The 19,229-nt window shown below is 62.2% G+C and overlaps 1 protein-coding gene across 2 annotated transcripts in view; it reads right to left on the reverse strand.

Annotated features, from left to right (window-relative positions):
- ANO1 (anoctamin 1) overlaps positions 1 to 19,229 on the reverse strand; it is a 69,451-nt gene that overhangs the window by 10,692 nt on the left and 39,530 nt on the right. Inside the window, exons 12-21 of one of the 2 annotated variants that reach the window (XM_059399172.1) lie at positions 17,005 to 17,087; positions 14,448 to 14,519; positions 12,283 to 12,360; positions 11,252 to 11,326; positions 9,177 to 9,378; positions 8,936 to 9,047; positions 8,072 to 8,129; positions 6,184 to 6,284; positions 5,414 to 5,559; positions 2,780 to 2,932 (exon numbers count right to left, since the gene is read on the reverse strand). In XM_059399172.1, coding sequence (XP_059255155.1) covers positions 2,780 to 2,932; positions 5,414 to 5,559; positions 6,184 to 6,284; positions 8,072 to 8,129; positions 8,936 to 9,047; positions 9,177 to 9,378; positions 11,252 to 11,326; positions 12,283 to 12,360; positions 14,448 to 14,519; positions 17,005 to 17,087 — 1,080 coding nt within the window. The remainder of the gene's footprint in view (positions 1 to 2,779; positions 2,933 to 5,413; positions 5,560 to 6,183; positions 6,285 to 8,071; positions 8,130 to 8,935; positions 9,048 to 9,176; positions 9,379 to 11,251; positions 11,327 to 12,282; positions 12,361 to 14,447; positions 14,520 to 17,004; positions 17,088 to 19,229) is intronic. The other variant, XM_059399180.1, reaches the window with a different exon arrangement.

Here is a 19,229-nt window from a genome sequence, read left to right on the forward strand (position 1 = left end):
CCGAGGTCCCGTCGGACCCCACACCAGAATCCTAGGGTCTTGTACAAAAAATGCCTAACCAGGATGCCCGCCCTGGCCCTGGGGCTCAGCCCCTCTGGGAGCCTTGGCCCCCCTTCTGTGTTATCGGGACGCACGCCGCAGAGCACACCACGCTCCAGTGATCTCCAGGTACAGAAAGAAAACCTTCAGGCTCCCTGCAGGACAATCTCCAAGCGGGGAGGGACATACTCCAGGGTGTCCCTGCTGTCTAGGGACGCCACAGCCCATTTCCAAGGATGAGACAGGGAGGTATTCCGACGCTCCGGACCATGCCCGGAGCCGAACGCAGGCAGGGGCCGCTCACGGGAAAGGCTTGGCGAGAACACGTGGGAACAAGAAGCCCGTTCGTCCGCTGTCAAAGGTCAGGGCCGGAGGCTGGAGCCGGCTTCCCACTGGCAGGGTGCGGGGTCCCCACCGTGACTCACCCAGCCTGCCCTCCCAGCCAGAGCCTCCCCCGGCCACCCCTGGCGCCCTGGGTGCAGGCCGTGGGGGCCACCGGGGCCCGGCGTCCCCTTGGGGCCCACACGGATCACAGGAGGAATACAAAGGCTTGTTCAGGGAAAGGTTACAGGGGAAGAAGGGCAGATTATGCCTCCAGTCGAGCAGGCAGGAACCGGGAAGTGAGCGGCTGACCCATGAGAACAGGGAGAGAAGGGGGGCCGCGGGCATAAAACAGGCAGACACCCGCCTCCCAGCCTTGGCCGGTGGGGGAGGGACCACGCCAGGGACAGGCAGGGAGGGCCCGGGAGGTGGCCAGGGCGCTCCCGTTCACCTGCTAGGTTTGCAGGCTTGAGGACGAGGCCGCAGGGGAAGTGGGGCTCTGCCAAGGCAAACATGGCCACCCCGGCCTCGCCTGGGGCCTCTGGGAGCCTGAGAATCAGGCCTTTGTCAGGGAGAAGTGACAGCCAGGAGGCCGCACTCCCGTCTTTACTAACACTGGGCACAGGGCTCCAGAATCCCCAAGGGCTGTCCAGGGAGTGCCTTGGCCGGCTGCCCTGTCCACCCTTTCCTTTGGGGCCTTGGTACAACGTAAGCTTTCCCTGGGCAAACTGTCTGCTCGCGGGGTTGCTGCAGGAGTGGGAGGCCCGGGGGTGGGGGGCGGGGGGGGCGTAGGGTCTCCAGTCCCAGCTCCGCGTTGGTGACCACCTGGCCTTGGTCTCCCCATTGGGAAATGGGGACCGAGGATCTGCCCAGGCCTCCTTTAGAGGTCCCTGGGAGGACCCGATGCCGAAAGCCCCAAGAAGTGATCAAGTCCACGCACCACTCATAGGAACCCTGGGGACAATGTCACCTTCATCTGGGGAGGGGACTTGGGAATGCAGCCTGGGGCCCAAATTCAGTGCACTGGGCGAGAACGGTGCCCTTGTGGTCCACGGAGACCACGGCCTTTATTCTGGCCACGCACGGAACCCCCGAGCTGAGCTCGGACCCGGAGCAGCAGCAAAGCCAGGGCTGTGGCGTGCGGGGCAAGGGACTCACCCCACAGCCAGGGCTGCGGCGGAATCAGGCGCCTGGAAGCCAGAAGGGACTTCAGAAAGGCAGTTAGTTCTTTCAAAGCCTCTTAAAATCACACGTGAAATCTGCCAGGAAAGTGCAGCCTGGAGAGCATCTGTTTGCAGAGTCTCTGCCCATTGCCTGGGACGTCCAGACAGGTGACAGACACACCGTGACAGATGCACCTCAAGATTTGAGCCCCGGCTCTGGCTGGCGCCCCTCCCTACAGAACACCAAGGTTCCCCGGCCTGTCCCAGAGCTGGGCCCTGAAGGAGTCCCCACGAATGTCACGGTGCCAACGTGGGCTGCAGTGAACCAGACAGAATGACCGACACATGTGACACGTGGCCACACGTGAGTGCATGAATGGCACTTGGGACAGTGCGACCTGGGAGAGCAGCAGGCCCAGCCATGCTGCCACCAGGGGCCAGGGCGGGCGTGGACCGAGGGGCCCCACAGACCCAGGCAGGATGGAATGGCCGAGGGGCCTTTGTGACAGGGACGAGCCCAGTGCCAAAGGCTGGAGAAGCTGCTGCCGCCTTCCAGCAAGGGGATGCCTGCCCTGCATGCCCCTTGAAAACTGGGTCCTGGTTGAGTGAAGTTGACTCATTTTGAGATGATCTTTTTCGCTGGTGACCCCTCTGACTCCCTGAGCGATAGGTGTCCCGCTCCCCAAAAGCGCACCATCCCTCCACCGCTGCCTCCCCGTGCGCCACAAGGAGGGAGCCCTCACCGGCACCGGGTCAGAGCTTTCTCTGGCCTGATCCTCCGGGCAAGCCCTACAGAGCAATTCCTGTGCTGCTGGAAGGGCCCCTTCCTCCTCCCTTTCCTGTTTGTGCACGTTGAATGACTACAAGACACCCTTCGTGGAGAGGCGCACTCAGCCCCGAACACGAGCTTCCTGCCCGTCTGCTCCGTCTGTGCTCTGGGCCATGAGCAGGAGGGCGGGGCGCTGAGGACCTCATGCACGCACCTGGGGGTCCTCTGAGTACAGCTGGGTGTCGAGATATTCAGACACCCCATGCACTGATGCTTTCCGGAATGTTCTCTCAGGAGCTGAGACGTTGGGGTGGGCGTGCAGAGGAAGTCCCACGTCCCCCACGCTGAGCCCCCCAAGCTCCATCCTGGAGCCCGTGGGGACCCCGTGGCCAGACCCCAGTCTGCCCACTCTGGGTCGCGCTCTGGGGAGCAGGACCCCCTCCCCAACCCGGCATGTGCCCAGAACCAGCTCCCGAGAGTCACTCACCGATGTCTTTGGCTCTGACGGCCACCGGCCTTCGCAGCTCAGTGACGAACTTTTTGGCGTCCAGGCGGATCTCGATGATGTTATTCAGCAGCGCGAACAGCGGGGCCAGGGGGAAGGACGCCACGAATAAGGTGACAAAACCAAACTGGATGACTGCAAGGGGAGAGGGACGGTCAGCGCACTGCGCCGCGTGCACCACGGTGGGCCCCGCCCCCCCACGGCGGGCCCCCACGGCGGGCATCACAACTGGACATACGGGGGGGCAGGGTCTGGCTGGCTCCCTGCCCCTGACATGCCCCCGTACCTGCATACGGGGGGACCTGGGAACACTCCCGCCACAACCCCAGGTGACCCTGGGCCAGGAGGGGGCTGTGGGGAGCATCCCAAATTTTGCTCTGGCCCCCAATGTGGGCTCGTGTGTAAGGAGCCTGCAGTCACTGTCTCACGTCTAAGCTCCGACAATCATCAGTGACGGGGAAAAGGCCCCCGTGAGCACGAAAACCCGGCCTTGGTCACCCAGGTGGGGCTGGCAAGGGCCTCGGGTGCAGCCCCAATGCCCCGTGGCTGGGGGTTCCTGGGACCTGGGGGCCTTGACAGTATCACTGAGTGTCCAAGAGCCCCCACTGTCTCCTTCCGTCAGGCCTCGGGGAGCTGGGCGGGGCCCACTGTCCAGGACAGTCTGGCCCCTCTCGGCCCGTCCTCATCACTGGCCCTGGGGCTTGGACCTCGGATGCTGTGGCCGGCACAGAGCCGGGCTCCTGGGCGAGATCAGGGAAAGGCCGCAGCGTGGGGGAGGCTGGCTCAGGAACCGTACAGCCTGTCCCAGGGCTCTCGCGGCCTGCCAGCCGGTGAACACGGAAGCCGGCAGAGCGTCACCGTGGGCCCGGCAGGCTGAGAGTGGCCATTGTTAGAGCCACCGGTGGGGGGCTCCGCGGGAGCCTCCGTCAGGGACTGGGGCTGCTGGCTTCTCATTCGCCCCATGGGCCTCCACGGGATCCTTCCATGGACAGGCGTGTCTGTAGGCGGCTCTGGCGGGATGGAGCCTTCGGATCAGCTGGGCTGTGGGCTCCAGGTGGGCCGCCGAGCCTGAGGCTGTGGGGTCGTCGCTCCTGAGTGAGGCTGCCTGCTGCTGCTTGGACGGCCGAGAAGCAGGGAGGGGAGCTGGAGATGGCTGGGCCCCGCGCCCTCCCCGCTGCCCCCGTCCAGTCTCAGGCACTGTGTGCTCCAGGCACCCAGAAGAGTCGGTCCGCGAGCAGGAGGCCAGCAGTGGCCGTGGCAGAGCGTTCTGAGTGGTGGGGTACTACGTGGGTCCCCGGGTGGGCGGCTCCCACCCCAGGAGACCCACCACGCCCAACAGGGACGTGGGATGCAACTTCTAGCCACTGCAGAAATTAAACTCTGGGGGAGCCTCTGTCTGCCTGCGGCGCCAGGTTGTTCTTCCTGGGGTTTGCCTCCCCACTGGCCTCAGGCAGGCAGGGGTGGCCTTGCTCCTGGACCCCTGGGACACTGAGACCCGACAGCCAGGGAAGAAGCAGGCCCACGAGGGTCCACGGCGGCCCACGGGGTGAGGGAGCTGCCTGCCTGCCTCCGGTTCACCTTGGATTTCGTTCCAAGAGAAAACAGACAAGGTCATCTGAACATGACGTTATTTCCAGTTTTTAAAGTCTGAAAGTTCTTTTCCTTCTGAGTCAGCGCAAGGTGCTTCTTGAATGATCATGGGGACACTGGGTGTGACTTTTACGGAGAGAGGCCTTTTGGGGCAGGCTATCCCTCAAAACTGGGGTTTGCTCAAGTACTTGGTAGAAATGCAAGGTCCCAGGTCACACCCTGCACAGACCAGGGGTGGGCCCCAAAACTAGCATTTAAAATGTGCTGCCCACGGTGGCTGGGGGCCTACACTTGGGACCCCTCCGCAGGGGCCATCCTGGCCTCCTTTCCTGGTCTGTTCACTCAGGAAACATGCACGGAGTGCCAGCGATACAGCTCATCTGTTCCGGAGTCGGGGGTTTGGCAGGGGAGAAAACAGAACTTCCATCATTCTGCTGGGAGGCGGAGGTAAAGCTAGAGTGCATGCTGGTGACAAGAACCAGAGCATGGGGAGAGGCAGAGGGTCACAGTGGTGCAGGGGAGGGGCTGCCCTTCTGAACCCAGCAGTCAGGAAGACCCCTCTAGTGGAGGACATCCTGACCACAGCCCTAGAAAAAGGGAGAGGATGAATCATGCAGGTATTAAGGGGAGAGCATTTGACAGGGCATGGCTAGTGCAAAGGCCCTGTGGTAGGCACGAGCTCTGGATGTTTGGGTAACAGCCAGGAGGCCAGTGGGGCTGGAATGGTGGGAGGAGGCGAGGAGAAGGCGCAGGTGGGATTGGGGGGCTCCAGGTGGCTGTGCGAGCTGCGTGTGCCCTCTCTCCCCCTCCCTGGTGCCCCCCGCTGGGAGTTAGGGCCAGCTCTGGGCATCGTCCTGTCCTGGGACACCGCTGCTGGTGCCAGGGCTCCATCCGTGGGTATCTCCTGTGCTCCGGCTCGGTGCCCCCCAAGGACGGGAGCCCCGTGCCACACTCACTCGTCTCCATCTACTCGGGCGTGAGGCCCGCTCCTGCCCCCCGGGGATGGGAGCCCCGCGCCACACTCACTCATCTCCATGTACTCGGGCGTGAGGCCCGCGAAGGGCTCCAGCGTATAGTCCTCCTCGTAGCGCTGCCTCCGCTTCACGTACGGGTCGTGGTCGGGGGGACTCTGGCGTCTCAGCCGCAGGTACCGGATGAACTTCTTCATTTTCCTGAGGGAGACATGGCGGCGTCACTTCAGCTGCGGGCCCGGCGACACAGGTGCTGGGGCCCGTCACCCGCAAGCTGGGTCTCCTGTTCTCGGAGCCGGGACCCCTCGGTCGAGGACATCCTGGGCCGTGCACACAACCCCCCCCACGGAGGCGGGGTCAAGGGCCATCGTTTGGTTTTCGACATAAGGAAGCAGGTGCAGGGGGGACCACGGGGTCAGGGGTCCGCGATGCCCACGCAGACGCCATGGGTGGGGGCGGGGAGGGGAGTGCGGAGAATCATCCGGAACGCCCGGATTCCGGCGGGCCGGCTGCCCTGGAGGCACCTCGGGACACACTTCTCGAAGGTCAGGAAGCAGGGCCTCGAGGCGCTCTGGAAGCCAAGCCCAGGGGGCCGGCCCACGAGTCTGAGGGTACCTGTCAGGACCCCTCTCCTTGTCCACCACGGGGTGGCTGTGCCCTGCCTCCCCTCCTGTCCTCACCTCCAACCCCGTCCCCACCCCCGGCACCCTGTCCTGGCCCAGGTCCCACCTCACATGCCCCCCGACCACCATGGGAGCCTTCAGGGGACCCCAAGGCCTCCCCCCGACCCCGCTCTGCTCGCACCCGAGGCCAGACGTTACTCACGGGATGCCAATCTCAAACAGATTGTTCTGGATGAGCTGTTTGCCCAGCATGATAATGCTGAGCTGGATACAGAGCTCCATCAGGCAGCCCCCCGGGGCACACTGTGGGACAGAGGGCAGATGTGTCACAGCCACCCCCGCCGTCGTGGACCCCAGAGGGAGGACCGCAGCCCCCCGCAGCGAGGGGAGCTTAGCCCTGCTGCTGTGGGTCACGTGTGTTCTCCACAAATGCAGGTCTCCGTGCTGACCCCCAGAACCACAGAACGTGGCCTTGGTTGGAAAAGGGTCTTCGCGGATGTGACCGAGTTAAGACACGGTCACCCTGGAGCAAGGGGACCCTAAGGCAGTGACCGGGGTCCTTATAAGAAGAGAAAACACAGAGAAATGAAGGCCGTGTGAACACAGAGGCAGAGACTGGAGTGCCCTGGCCAGAAGCAAGGCAGGCCCAGGAGGCCGCAGCCCCCAGATGCCAGGGGTGAGCCCCGAGGAACCTGCCCCTGGCTCTCAGAGGGAGCGCAGCCCTGGCTACTTGATTTGTGACTTCCAGCCTCTAGAACCATACGAATACATTTCTGTTGTAGGCCTCCTGCTCTGTGGTACTTTGTCCCAACGGTCCCCGGAAGCCAGTGCATCTTGTCCACATCTGTCAGGGCTGGGACGAGGCTCAGAGAGGGGAGCTCATTGCCAGGGAGTGGGCAGGGCTGGGGCTGGATCTAGAGGCTCCTCCTCCCCGCCAAGGCCACTGTCCGGTCCCACGCACTGTGGCCTAGCCATGGGCCCTGCACGGCTGTGGCAGCCTGGGGCCTGTGAGGCTGGTCACCCTTCTGGAACCTAATGTCCCTGTCCTTTTTGGGCTTGCCTTGCCTGAGGCTGGGTGTGGGCAGGCGCAGGATGGGCCAGAAGCTTCACTTGCCCGAGTGATGGGAGCTCAAGGGACGCTGGGTGACCCTCTGGGGCACAGCTGACCCCTCTATGTGCCCAGAACAAAACTTTTTATACTGTTATCACAGATTTCACGTTGGAGAGCCACCGTTTCATTAAAAAAAATAATGCCTTTTGTTTCATTCTAATTTACAAAGACATTTCCCCAATCTCTCCAACCATTTAAAATCTGATATGGTATCATTTATGGAAAGACTGGGATCTTATAATGGGGGAGCACTTCATGGGGTTTTTGCAAACATCTGTTCCTGTGGGTGAGGCTTACATCTGGGGATGTTCAGGGCCTGGCACTCAGGGGCTTGGACCTCTTGTCTGTGCCCCAGGCAGCCAGATCACCCTGTACCTGAAGCCCACCCCAATGTTCTCTACCCCATTTCACAAGGTCTTTATCAAAAGACCCACTGATTATCTTCCAGAAAGCTGAATTATGTCAGGCGTTGGAAATGCTGACCAGGTCCCCAGCACCTGATGCCCTATGGCCTCGAAGCCCTGGCTTGGTTTGGGGGAGACTGCTGGAACAAGTCCAGTGGCCAGGGCACTAACCAGACCCATGGTGGCTGCAGTGGCTGAGCAGAAGCCAAAGGTCAGCAGCACTAACTAAGAGGGATAAAGGTGGGCATTTCTCCATCACAGTAAAAGACTGAAGTTGAGTTCTGTCTCATCCCCTCTAACCCAGCTTAACAAAAAAGAGAAGATCTTACATAAAAAAAGAAAAAAAATGAAACAGGTGTCACTCTTTTGGTGACTCCGAAGAGACTTTCCCCTTTTCAGGTAATCCGACATGGACGGGCCCAATAAGATCAGAGCCCCGTCCCAGCCGCCGGTCAACGGCAGGGGCCCCCTGCCTCCCCCCCCCGGGAGGAGGGAGACACTAGTCCAGAAGGTCTGCTTCCCCCGAGTCCGCTGTGTGGACAGACCTGGGAAAGCAGGACGGAGCACAGGCTTACCTCTTCCATCCGGAAGGAACGGAAAATGTACACGTAGTCTCCTGGACGCCCGACGAACCTGCAACGAGCAGGGGCAGTGGGAGGGGAGGGACGGGGCGGGGAGACCCCGAGGCGGGGGCTGCAGCCGGCTCGACGTGCCCACGGGATCCTGGCACCTGAGACACGACCTCCGCGGTGTGCTGTGGCTGCGTGTTCCCGGGGCTCCCAAAGCCAGGGATGCGTGACCAGGCAGGACGTCAGCAGGAAGCCAAGAGGGAGGGGGCCGGGGTGGCGGTGGTGTGAGGACAGAGGCAAAGCTGCCCGGCATAGGCAACACCACCTGCCATGGCCTTGTCAGGCTGGGGAGGGGTGGGGACCTCTGAGGGGCTGCTCTGTGGTCACGGATGATAGCAGGGAGCCTGGACCCTTTGGCTGGGCTCTGGGACCCATGATGCTGGGGAAGAAGCCTTTGGAGGAGTTCTGGGATCAGACCTGCTAGCTCTAGGCAGAAAGGGTGATGGGGAGTCTTGGTGGGTGGGCCACAAGCCCCTCCAAGCCTGGAGTGGCTCGGGGGGTCTGGGCACTAGCTTAGAACACCAACTTGGCCGTGGCTGTGTTTTTTTTTAACCCACTTCTGGGGCCCTAATCCCCTCAGTCATCTCGGCCTACTGTGGCAGCAGAGGAAGCTCTCTGCCCAGGGTCTCCGAGGCTCTGAGCCCCCTGTAGGAGCCTCTCCAGGAGCTCAGTGGCCTTAGGAGCCATTCTGAATGCTCTGCCCTGGGCCCAGGGCCTCCACCCTGCAGGGAGATGGTGAGGAGAGCCTCTGGCTGCCCCGGTAGGAACAAGGTGGGGACACGAGCAAGTTTTAGTAACCGCTGTCCCTACCTGCCCTTGAAGAAAGCCACGTAGAAGATGGGGGTGTAGGAATTCACGAACTTCAGCAGGAAAGCCTTGAAGATCAGCCTCTCCTCGAAACTCTTCTCTGTCTTTGGAACCTCTAGAAGGAGGGAGAGGCATGTGGGCAGGTGCTCAGCTCTCACCAGCACAAAGCTCAGAGAGGCTAAGTGACGAGCCCGAGGGCGCACAGCAGGGAGGGGCCGTGGTCGCCCCGGGGAGGCGCACTCACCAATCTTGGTGAGCCAGCGGGCTATGCAGCCGTAGACCTCGTCCAGCAGGATGATGACCACCAGGTTGATGATGACCGCGGTGGCCGTGACCGTGACCCGGATGTTGGACCGCACGGACGGGGAGGAGTTCATGGCCAAGGCGGCGGCCGTGGAGATCCTGTAGATGATGACTCCCAGGACGATGGCAAAGGTCACGGCGATCTGCAGAGGGAGGAGGGCCGGCTTCAACACGGACGGGCTCTGGACCGGCCAGGTGAGTCCGCCGAGCCAGACACTCCCGGGATCTCCGCCGGCACCGGCCATGGGGCTCCACGCCTTCCCTCCTGCCCACTGACCCCAGCAGGGCACCAGGTGGCTGAAACCCAGCTGGCCTGCATTGTGCGAGGCAGGCTGACTCTGGGGGGGAGGGGGTCTCCCCAAAACATGGGTGGTCCTGAGCGGGAGGAGGACTGTCCCGGAGCTGGGTGGGCGCGGGGTAGGGCCGCGGGCCCTGGGACAGCCTGGGACCCTTCTCTCAACCTCTCCACGAGCCACCCGCACACCTGGCTTCTCGCTCGCCTGGCCAAATCCACTGGTGGACCAGAACATTCCATAAAGCTCGGGCAGGCGGCTGCCTGGGAGGGGGAGTGAGCCCTGCCTAGGCGGGTGAGTTTATTCCGTGTGGAGCAGTCTGTCTGCCTGGGTTTCTCTTACTTTTCCTCAAAGGCCCTAACTCGCTGGAGACAACCTGGTCCTCACGCGGCCCCGCACTGGGGTGTGGATGCAGGCAGATTCTAACCCCGGGACGGGACGCACTGAGGACAGGGATTAGCTATGCCTGGCTGTCACTCCCACCCAAGTCCAGCCGCGGGCCAGGCTCTGGGCTCCTGCTCCCCTCTGTGACCTGTGTCACCTCCTCCCGAGTGGGGTACAGAGGGCAGGCCCGGTCCTGCTAAGATGTTCCCTCACGGTCCCTGGGATACCCCGCTGGGGCGAGGGCCTGCGCTGTGTCTCGGGGCTCGGCTTGGAAGGGGGCAGACGGCAGCCATCAGAAATCTAGGAATGCTCCTCTTTGAGATGTCGGGTCTGTCCCTCCGCTTCTGCACACGTCTGTGGGTGCCTGATGGTGGCCACACCCCGCTCAGGAAGCCTGGGCAGCCCAGCCACACCCTGACCACACTCCCAGGCTGGCTCCGGGAATGAGGGCTTTCCTTGGAAACCCCCTGGCTCCTGCCAAGGGGCCCCTCCCAGGGGAAGGCACCGCCCCGGCCTCAGAGGCGGCCTTGTGCCAGCGTGTGGAGGGACAGACAGGCGGCTGGCCTGCTGGGTGACTCAGGAAGGAGGGTGTCCCCTGCTTCCTGCCAGAGAGTGTGTGTCCCCATGACAGGCGAGCCCGCCAGCAGTCTTAACCCCTGTGGGCCAGGCCCTCTCCGGACTCAATGAGCCGTGGGCGTCTGGGTTCACCTTGGTGTTCCTGGGACTAGGCATGTGGGGGGGTGGCATCGCAGGCTCTCAGACAGGATCTGCTCAATGAATGAAGTTCCTGGGTGGGGGGGGGGGCGAGCTGTGACTGATTCATCCCTGAAGGAAAACCAAGACCAGCCCCTGCTTCCGGTGAAGTTTGCACAGGGCTGTGGGGCCCTTGGGGCAGAAGGCTTGACCGGCAAGGGGCCTACTGCCTCCAGCCCAGTGGGTGGCACGGGGGCCACACCTGCGGCCTGTTTCCTCATCAGGAGGAGGGGGACACATCGGGATTGTGAGGACTCGAGGAGACGCCCTGCATGGCCCCTGGGCTGCTGGACACGCGCTCGGGCCCTGGTTCATGGCCACCCCAGGCCCTGAGTACCCAGGCCACAGGACTGGGGCACATTCAGGGCTCTAACTTAAAGCTCCGGGCTGGACAAGAGGCCAGTCATTTTTACAGGGACCCTGGGGTCCCTGCAGATGCCTTGGCCCCTTGCCACTTTAGGGGCAGTGGTGGAACCTGGGACGAGAGCCAATGCCATGTTGACACTGGGTTCCGGTCCAGCGGAACACCACACTGTGTCCCCGTGGGCGGCACTGAGCTCTCCCACCGCAGCCTTCCGGAACTTACCATGAAGACAATGGACACCAAGTTGGTGAAGTAGGCTGGGAACCGGTCTCTCCAGGTCAGCTTCACCTTATCCGTCTGCAACACAAAACAATGTCGGGTCACCTGATGGGACCTGTCCTGGCGGAGAGATGCTGTGTGCACGCGCGGGAGTGTGCGTGAACAACTGGACAACAGAAACACTCAGAAACATCTTTATGAAAACACGCCCGCAGGTGACAAGTGAAAGCACCCACTAGTGTCCAAGGAAGGGTGTGGGGTCTCCTCACCTATCACACGATGCCGGGGAACAGCAGCGATACTCGTGTTAGACCACGAGACCCTTCTGTGTCCCCGGCATCCCAGCGCCAAACGCTTTCCTACATCAGCCTATCGGCCCCGCGTCTGGGGGACGCCTGCGTCCGGCCCCAGCCTCACTTTAAGGCTGTTAGGTCGGAGATGTTTTTCGCCCTCCGCCACCCAAACCATAATAGTTATTTTCCCTGCACGGGGCAAGCTGAAACAGGCCACGAGCATTACAAGTTAAAACGCCGATTGCCGCGTAGCAACGGTGCGCCGTGGTGACACGGGCCCTGCAGGCTCTCGGCTCGGGGACAGCCCGGGCTGGTGGGGCCCTTGGGCAGCAGCTTGTCACTAACCCATGATCTTTCCAGAACGAATGGAAGTGGATGATTAAAACGGAGAGATGCACGCATTAGGACAGAGAATGCGGACGAGGGCGGGAGCCCGGCGGTCACCTCCCACGGGCGGCATGCGTGTGAGCGGGAAGATGGGGAACCAGGCACGGGCAGCCGTGACAAGCACGCACCACGGGCTCCCCCCCCGCACCCCCTCCACGGACCCACGGAAGCCATGCAGTGACATCAGGACACCCGTCGCACGCAGCTCCGTGGGGGTGGCGGGAAGACGAAGCAGCGTGGATGCGGATGTTAAAGAAAGATACAACAGTCAGACTTCGTTGAGGAGAAACCACGACGGACTCGGACGGTCTGCAAACAGTCATGACTCGCGCGGCCCCCGCAAGAGGAAAGTACCAATTTGACCCCCGCCATGGCGGTCTTAACCCTCTGCCTCCATTTGTTTGTTGGCTCCTCTGGAATATGCCGGCGCTTCTGAGGGCAGGTGGAGGGAACAAGAGAGCACGTGGGGTGAAGCGGGACAAGGCCCGCCCCCCCCCCCCCCGTGTCCCCGCGGGCCCGCCCTCGCTGCGCCAGCGGCCAAGGCCGACGTGGGTCCCGGGCGTCTGGAACCGGTGGGAGGGGGCAGATGCCCGCGTTCTAAAGGAAAGGGTGTGGGGACGGGAGATGGGGCTTTCGGGCGACTGCCCCAGGAACGGCTTTGGGGGGCTCCGAACTGCTCCCCCGGGAGGCGGTCCCTGTGATTGCAAGGGTGTGTATCACGGGACGCCACGCCCGTTCCCCTGTCGCTGAAGGGTGACCTTCCTTCTCTTTGGCGACTGAATCGGGTGCAATTCCCGGGGGGAGGGGAAATTAAAGCCCCAAATTAAAGCTGGGAGCCAAGTGACACAGAGGAAGAGATGAGGGGTGTGGCCTGCCAGGCGCAGGTGTGAAAGGAACCCTGTGCTCTCGTCGCTGGGGACTGCAGCCAAGGGGCGGGTGGCGGAGTCTGGGGGCCGCGCCTGTGCTTGGTCACAGTCTGGACTTGAAAGGACGGACACGTGTCATATGAGAATGACATACTCACCCGGGCTCGTGCCGAGGGGCGCCGCCATAAAGAAAAACCACGGGGTGGACGGGTTTATAAGGGGCTGTACGTCCTGACCCGGGCTGGGGGGGGGCGTGCTGCCCTGGACACAGGCTTTAGTGACCCAGGGGCAGGCCGTCGGACTTCGGAGGCTGCAGTTTCCAGAGCAATCGCAACCCCTGGCCGTGTGGATCCAGCAAACCCCGTCCGGGTGCCACGGCGATAGGAACGGTAAACCCAGGGGCTCTCCTGATCAGCGCCAGAGGCTGAGGCGTGCATGGGGGCACGGGCAGGAGCGTCTGCTTCCCATCCTTCAAGGACTGACAAAACCTCCCCCAGCCGCAGGCAGAGGCTGCCGGGGGCCGGGGCGCTCTGTGCTTGTCCCAGGGCATATAAAACCCCCTCGTTAGGAACCTCTAGAGCTCTGACTGCCAGCGTTTAGGCCGTGAACATAAGACAGCTGACTCGAATGAGAGGTTTGGGGGTAAGTCACTTATTATAGAAAGATGGTGATCTTCAGAACATCACAAAACACTTCCCTCTCATTCCCGGATCTCTGAGGGAAACCAGGAGTTGGCCATCTGCTCAGGGATGCTGGGGGCGGGGGGCGGTGGGACAAATCCTCCTGTTTCACAACTTGACATCAAACACAAGGGGTGACGTAAGAAAATGGTGGGTGTCCTGTTGAAAAGTTGCAAACTACCTGGTTTGATGGTGAAATGCTGGCTGACGCTTGGGATACCCTCGGGGTAGCTCGAGGAGGGAGCCCCATGGCAGAGTTGGACAGACTTCAGCCTGTGGACCAGACCTGGCCCCTTATTTGTTTTTATAGATAAAGTTTTATGGGAACACAAGCAGGGCCATTTGTTTACCTGCTGTCTACGGCTGCTCTCAAGCTACAGAAAGAATTGAGTAGTTATTATGACAGAGGCCTGCAGAGTCAGATATAAATGCTCTGGACCTTGTCCAGGGGACTGGACCCTGGTCTATACTATTGATGAGGACACGGTGTTTGCTGAGCCCTTGGTCTATATCACTGCATGCGCACAGTGTTTGCTGAGCCCTGGTCTACACTGTTGGTGTGCACACAGTGTCTGCCGAGCCCTGGTCTATACTATTGTATGCACATGGTGTTTGCCGACCCATGGTCTGTACTGCTGTGTGCATACAGTGTTTGCTGAACCCTGGTCTATACTGTTACGTGCACATGGTGTTTACCAAACCCTGGTCGATACTGTTGTGCGCATACAATGTTTGCCAAACCCTGGCCCACACTGTTGCGTGCACACAGTGTTTGCCAAGCCCCTGGTCTATACTGTTGCGTGCACACGGTGTTTGCTGAGCCTCTGGCCTATACTGTTGGGTGCACATGGTGTTTACCAAATCCTGATCTATACTGTTGTGTGCATACGGTGTTTGCTGAACCCCTGGTCTATACTGCTGGGTGCATACAATGTTTTATTGCTGGGAAAGCCAACTGGCAAGGCCACCATACCTCTTTGTTCTTGGATTCTTTTCTAAGCGATTTTTCCAAAACTCTGGCTTCATATTCAGCTCTGGGATGGTCCTGTGAAAGAAACCAAGTTCAAGAGAAGCCTTGTTAATTGTGTCTGAGACCCTCGGCATGAGCACACACAACAGATTCAGTCCTTACATTGGCCGTGGGCACCCTCCGGGGGCAGTTCGTAGCTGGCTGCTTGTACTATTTCCGTTAGAACTCCCTGTCCGTGGCCCACCCAGGATTCTCTCTCTGGGTGGGAACCCCAGCCCACCGGTGTCCATGACCCGGGGGCGGGTAGTGTGTGTGAGGCTGCCCCCCGCCCTGCCTCCCGCTTTCTCACAGTGAACACCCAGCCGTGAACTGGCCCCTGAGAATGTTCCATCCGCAGCTGTGGGGATCGAAGAGACAGCAGTAAGTGTCAGCGAGCAGGGGCAGACCGGAGGTGCCAGGCCTCGGCGGAGCCCAGAGCAGGTCAGCGAAGGGCGCTGGAACAGAAGACCGAGGTACGAGAGGCCCAGCGGTGGGGGAGGAAGCAGAGAGCCCCGCCCGCGGTGAGGGGCTGCGGCACAGACAGGCGGGTCAGTGTGTGAGAAGGCCCCTCTCCCAGGGAGACAGGCTGCGGCAAGAGAGAGGAGCGACAAAAGATCCAAACCTTGACAGCCTCCTTCGGGGAACCAGGACGTTAAAAACAAAAACAAAAAGAGTTCATTACTTTGTGTTGTTCTGTCAGAGGCCGCGCCCTCTGGAGACTGGGAAGAAGGCGGACGGACACAGGGATCGAGGCGGATGTGGGGGCTGGGACCAGCTGAAGTCACCCCTGAGCGCGTCACGTTTGTGGCTCGCGGGCTTTGCAGGCCCCACAGGGCGCAATGGGGGAGACCCAGGGAAAGAGCCCGCAGGCCGGCCAACTGGACACGGGCTTCCCTCTGCGCCGGGCCCCAACCCCAGGTCAGACTCCGTGAGGCTTCCCCGGAGTCACCAGCTCCCCAAGGGGGCCCTGGCCAGCCACGGGGGCGGGAGTGTCCCTCGGGGGACTCACTGGAGCCTGCCAGGGACCTGTGCCTGCTGGCTCTGATCACTACCCCAAAACCAAGTTCCTGAGCTGTCAGGGCGAGGAGATGGTGGATGGGTCCCCTGGGGTTGAACAGAGGAGACCGTCCCCCCACCTTGCCCTGGCCATATGGTGGAAAGGACATTCTAAATCTTCTCAAATAATACGATGACTGCTTTCAGTTCTACTCGGATCTTCCTAATAGAAACAGTTACAGGGAAGGTGGCTTAGCCTGGGGGACGCCTGGCCCTGACCGGGCCGCGGGGGCAGAGCGCCAAGGTCCATGCACGGCCGGACCCCCGAGGAATGGCCTGGCGGTGGACCAGGGCGGATGCGGCCACTTGTGGAACGGGGTGACAGGACCTGCTGTGGATGAGGGCTGTGTCCGGGGGCGGCGACCCGGGTGACCGGTTCTGGGGCATTCGCACCTGCTGGGCCCTGCTCCAGGCCTACTGACCCTTTAAGGCCCCCTCAAGACCCACCGAGGGAGGACAAGGACACGGAGGCCCAGGGCTTGCTCCAGGTCACACGGCGAGGGTGGGGGCCGTCTGGAATGGGACCCTGCAGCCTGGCCCCCGAGATCTGTCGTCGCCAAGCCGCTGCACGCCTCCTGGCAGACCCTCGTCCCCTCGGCTATGGACGACATTGTCAGGACAGAGCCCACACGCCGCTTCCTGGGCAGACCGGCCCTTCGTCCCAGGAGGGAGCGCGCCATGGGGGGCGTACGAGAGGAACGCGGAAAAAAAAAAATCAGTGGAAGAAATTTCCACGTCATGATGAAGGTGCCTGAGAGCGCTCTTAAAAAAAAAAAATAAAATAAAGCACTAGGGGCATCTGACCGGCCCAGTCTGTGGGGTGTGCGGCTCCTGATCTCAGGGTTGGGAGTTCGAGCCCCACACTGGGGGTAGAATTTACTTAAAGAAATAAAAAATAGCCATGTGCTTTATAAAGTTAAGGAGAGGTCGGGGGCGCCCCTGCGGGCCCTGCTCCGTGGCCTGGCCGCGTGAGAGCCGTGTCCCCCTTATTCCCTGGCACCCCCCGGGCACTCTGGCCGGGGCTGGTGATGCAGGGATGGGGCGGCGGCAAGCTTCTCCTGAGGCGGCCTCGGGCAGGGGCCCCCTGCCAGCCCAGTGGCCACTCGCTCCTGAACGCCCCTCTCCGTGGTGCCCAGAGACACGCAGTGCCTGGCTGCCCTCCTCGTAGGAAGGGCCTCGCTCCCACTGCCCCGCCGGGTCCGACTGCAGGCGGAGAGCGGGCTCTGGGGGTCAAGGCTGAGGCCACATTGGGCCCTCGGCCATGAGGGCGGCGGCAGTCCCCTCCCAGACCCTCCAGGCTGTGCCGGACGTGGGGGGTCCACACAGGGAACCCAGGCACATGTCCACAGGAGCTTCGAGATCTAAGACTCCAGGAGACCCCAAAATGGCGCCCCGGCAGCTGCTGGCGACTTAGCCCCAGGGAGAAGGGGCAGGGCCCGGGGAGCGCGGGGACCAGCCTGCTCACCTCCTCCTCCTCGAAGCCCGTGAGGTCCCAGTGGTACCTGAGCCGCATCTGTTTCCGCTTCCAGTGCTCCATGAAGGTGGCGGCTGTGGGTGGGAGAAAGAGCCAAGTCACCCAGGACACAAGAGCACCCTTGTCCCCGGCGCCGTCCAGTGATCCAGGGACCAGTGCGCCAGACCAAGCACTTCACACCAGTCCACCCGTTCTGCCCTCCTGCGGACCCCACGGGACACGGACATTCACTATCCCATTTTACAGATGAAGAAACTGAGGCCCAGAGACATCAAGTCCCAGCCAAGGTTACTCAGCCAGCCGGCGAGGGGCCAGGCAGGCTGGTCCCAGAGCCCCTGCTCCTAACACCCTGCTCCATCGATCCTGAGGGCCCCCGGTCACAGGTAGGGGTGCTGAGGTCACAAAGGCGAGGCTGGGGAGAGGCGAGGCCAAGGCCGCTCACTCAAGCTTCACATCCCTGCGGACAGTCTGGCTGCTGAGCTGTACTCTTAGCTGCCTTGTTCTACTTCATATTCCCAATGGACTCCACATAGTTCAAACACTGCCTCCTCCAGGAAGCCCTCAATCATCCCTCTCAGTATCGGGAAAACCCAACCCCTCTTGGGACCTCGCTTGCTCACAGTGTCCCCTCTCCCAGTACAGGGGTCCTTCTGGTGCGTGGGGCGGGGACGCCGCCTCGTCCGTCTGGATTTCCAGCCCACAGCCCAGCATGGACAGGTGCCAGCCGTGCTCGTGGACGAACGAACGGTTCTCGGGAGCGCAGAACCACGGAGATGCCCCGGCCGAGTCTGTGACTATTAATGCTCCGGCAGAGGCCGAGGGTAGGGGTCAGGACGGGTGTGGTCGTATGGTTAATGAGCGCTCAGGGGTCCCAGGGGTAGCTGCCGGCACTGTTGGGAGAGCCGCACCTGACCCTCCTTAAACCCCAGTCGTCACGGGAGGAGGAATCGCACGGCTTGTCTGACAAGCAGGGGCTCAAGATGGAACAGAACGAGGTCTGGCGCTCGCCTGGCGGCGGGGTCCGTCGTCAGTGGGGGTGCAGCTTTGGAACAGGCAAGACGCGGGGCTGAGTCTGGCTCGTCTCTGGGCTCGGAGAGTTTCTGTCAGTTTGCCTCCCTCTATGTGAACAGGTGACAACAGGGCCCCCGCGACGGCCAGTTTTGGGCACAGTGGGCACAGCCGGGCATCAGCCGCCTCTCGGTCTTTCAAGGGGGCGTGATTCCGCCCTGGGGACTGGCTGCACAGGCCGTGCAGCAGCGCAGAAGACAGGCGGAGGACAGAGAGAGGGTTGGGGATTAGGGACAGCAGGAGGCCGGTGCAGGCTGCTGGGACACGGACATGCTGGAGCCAGAAACAGCCAGCGTCACGGAGGGGGCGCCTTCCTGGGGGTGTCAGAGCCGTGGGCACGGCAAAGCCTCTGCCAGAGAGGCCGGGAAGCCGGGGTGGGGTGGGGAGAAGTACCCGGCCCTCCCCTCGGCCGCCCTCTGACCTCTCCCTGGCCTTCCCATTGGCAGAGCCTACAGGGAGATGGGGCAGCAAGGGGACAGGGAGGCAACCCCATGGGGTACGAGGTGCACTCAGCAGAGAGACCCTGAGTGGCAGTGCCGTGGGGAGCCCGGCAGCGGGAGCCAGACGCCCGCTGCGAGGGAGCCGGCCCCGAGAGCAGGCCGGGGAGCAGACCCGACTGTGGCTGCACGACCTCCCAAGAAACAGGACAGGAGGCAGTTTCCTCCACCTCTTCCCACATGTCCTCCAGCTGCTGCGGAGGGAGCAGGAGGTCCGGCCTGCCTCACACTGACCCGTTCTGGAAGGCGCCTCATGCCTTCTCTGTCCTGGTCTCGCCCACCCGGGCAGCCCCTCCTCTCGGTCCTGGGCCGAGCGAGAGCTGGACCGTGCGGGAGGGTGACTGCAGACACCCAGGGGTTGGCCCGTTTAGCCACGCGTCCCTGCCTCCTGCGTCCTCCACCTGTCTTCCCGCTCGCTGGCTGGCCATCCCCACCTCCGTCTCTCGGGGCCCCTGCCCTCCCGTCACCAGCCCGCGGTGTGCTAATAACGGAGCTACCTCGCAGGGGGCTCGCCTCGGACTGTGCTCTACTCTCGGGATTCACTGACGCTGGGAACCTGACCGTCGCCGCCACGCTATGCGGTAGGACGATTTCCGTTCGTGGATTTACAAGCGACCCAGAGACAGGGAGGGTTAAATGCCCCACCTGAGG

This window comes from Mustela nigripes, chromosome 1 (assembly GCF_022355385.1).
Source record: "Mustela nigripes isolate SB6536 chromosome 1, MUSNIG.SB6536, whole genome shotgun sequence".
Lineage (NCBI taxonomy): Eukaryota > Metazoa > Chordata > Mammalia > Carnivora > Mustelidae > Mustela > Mustela nigripes.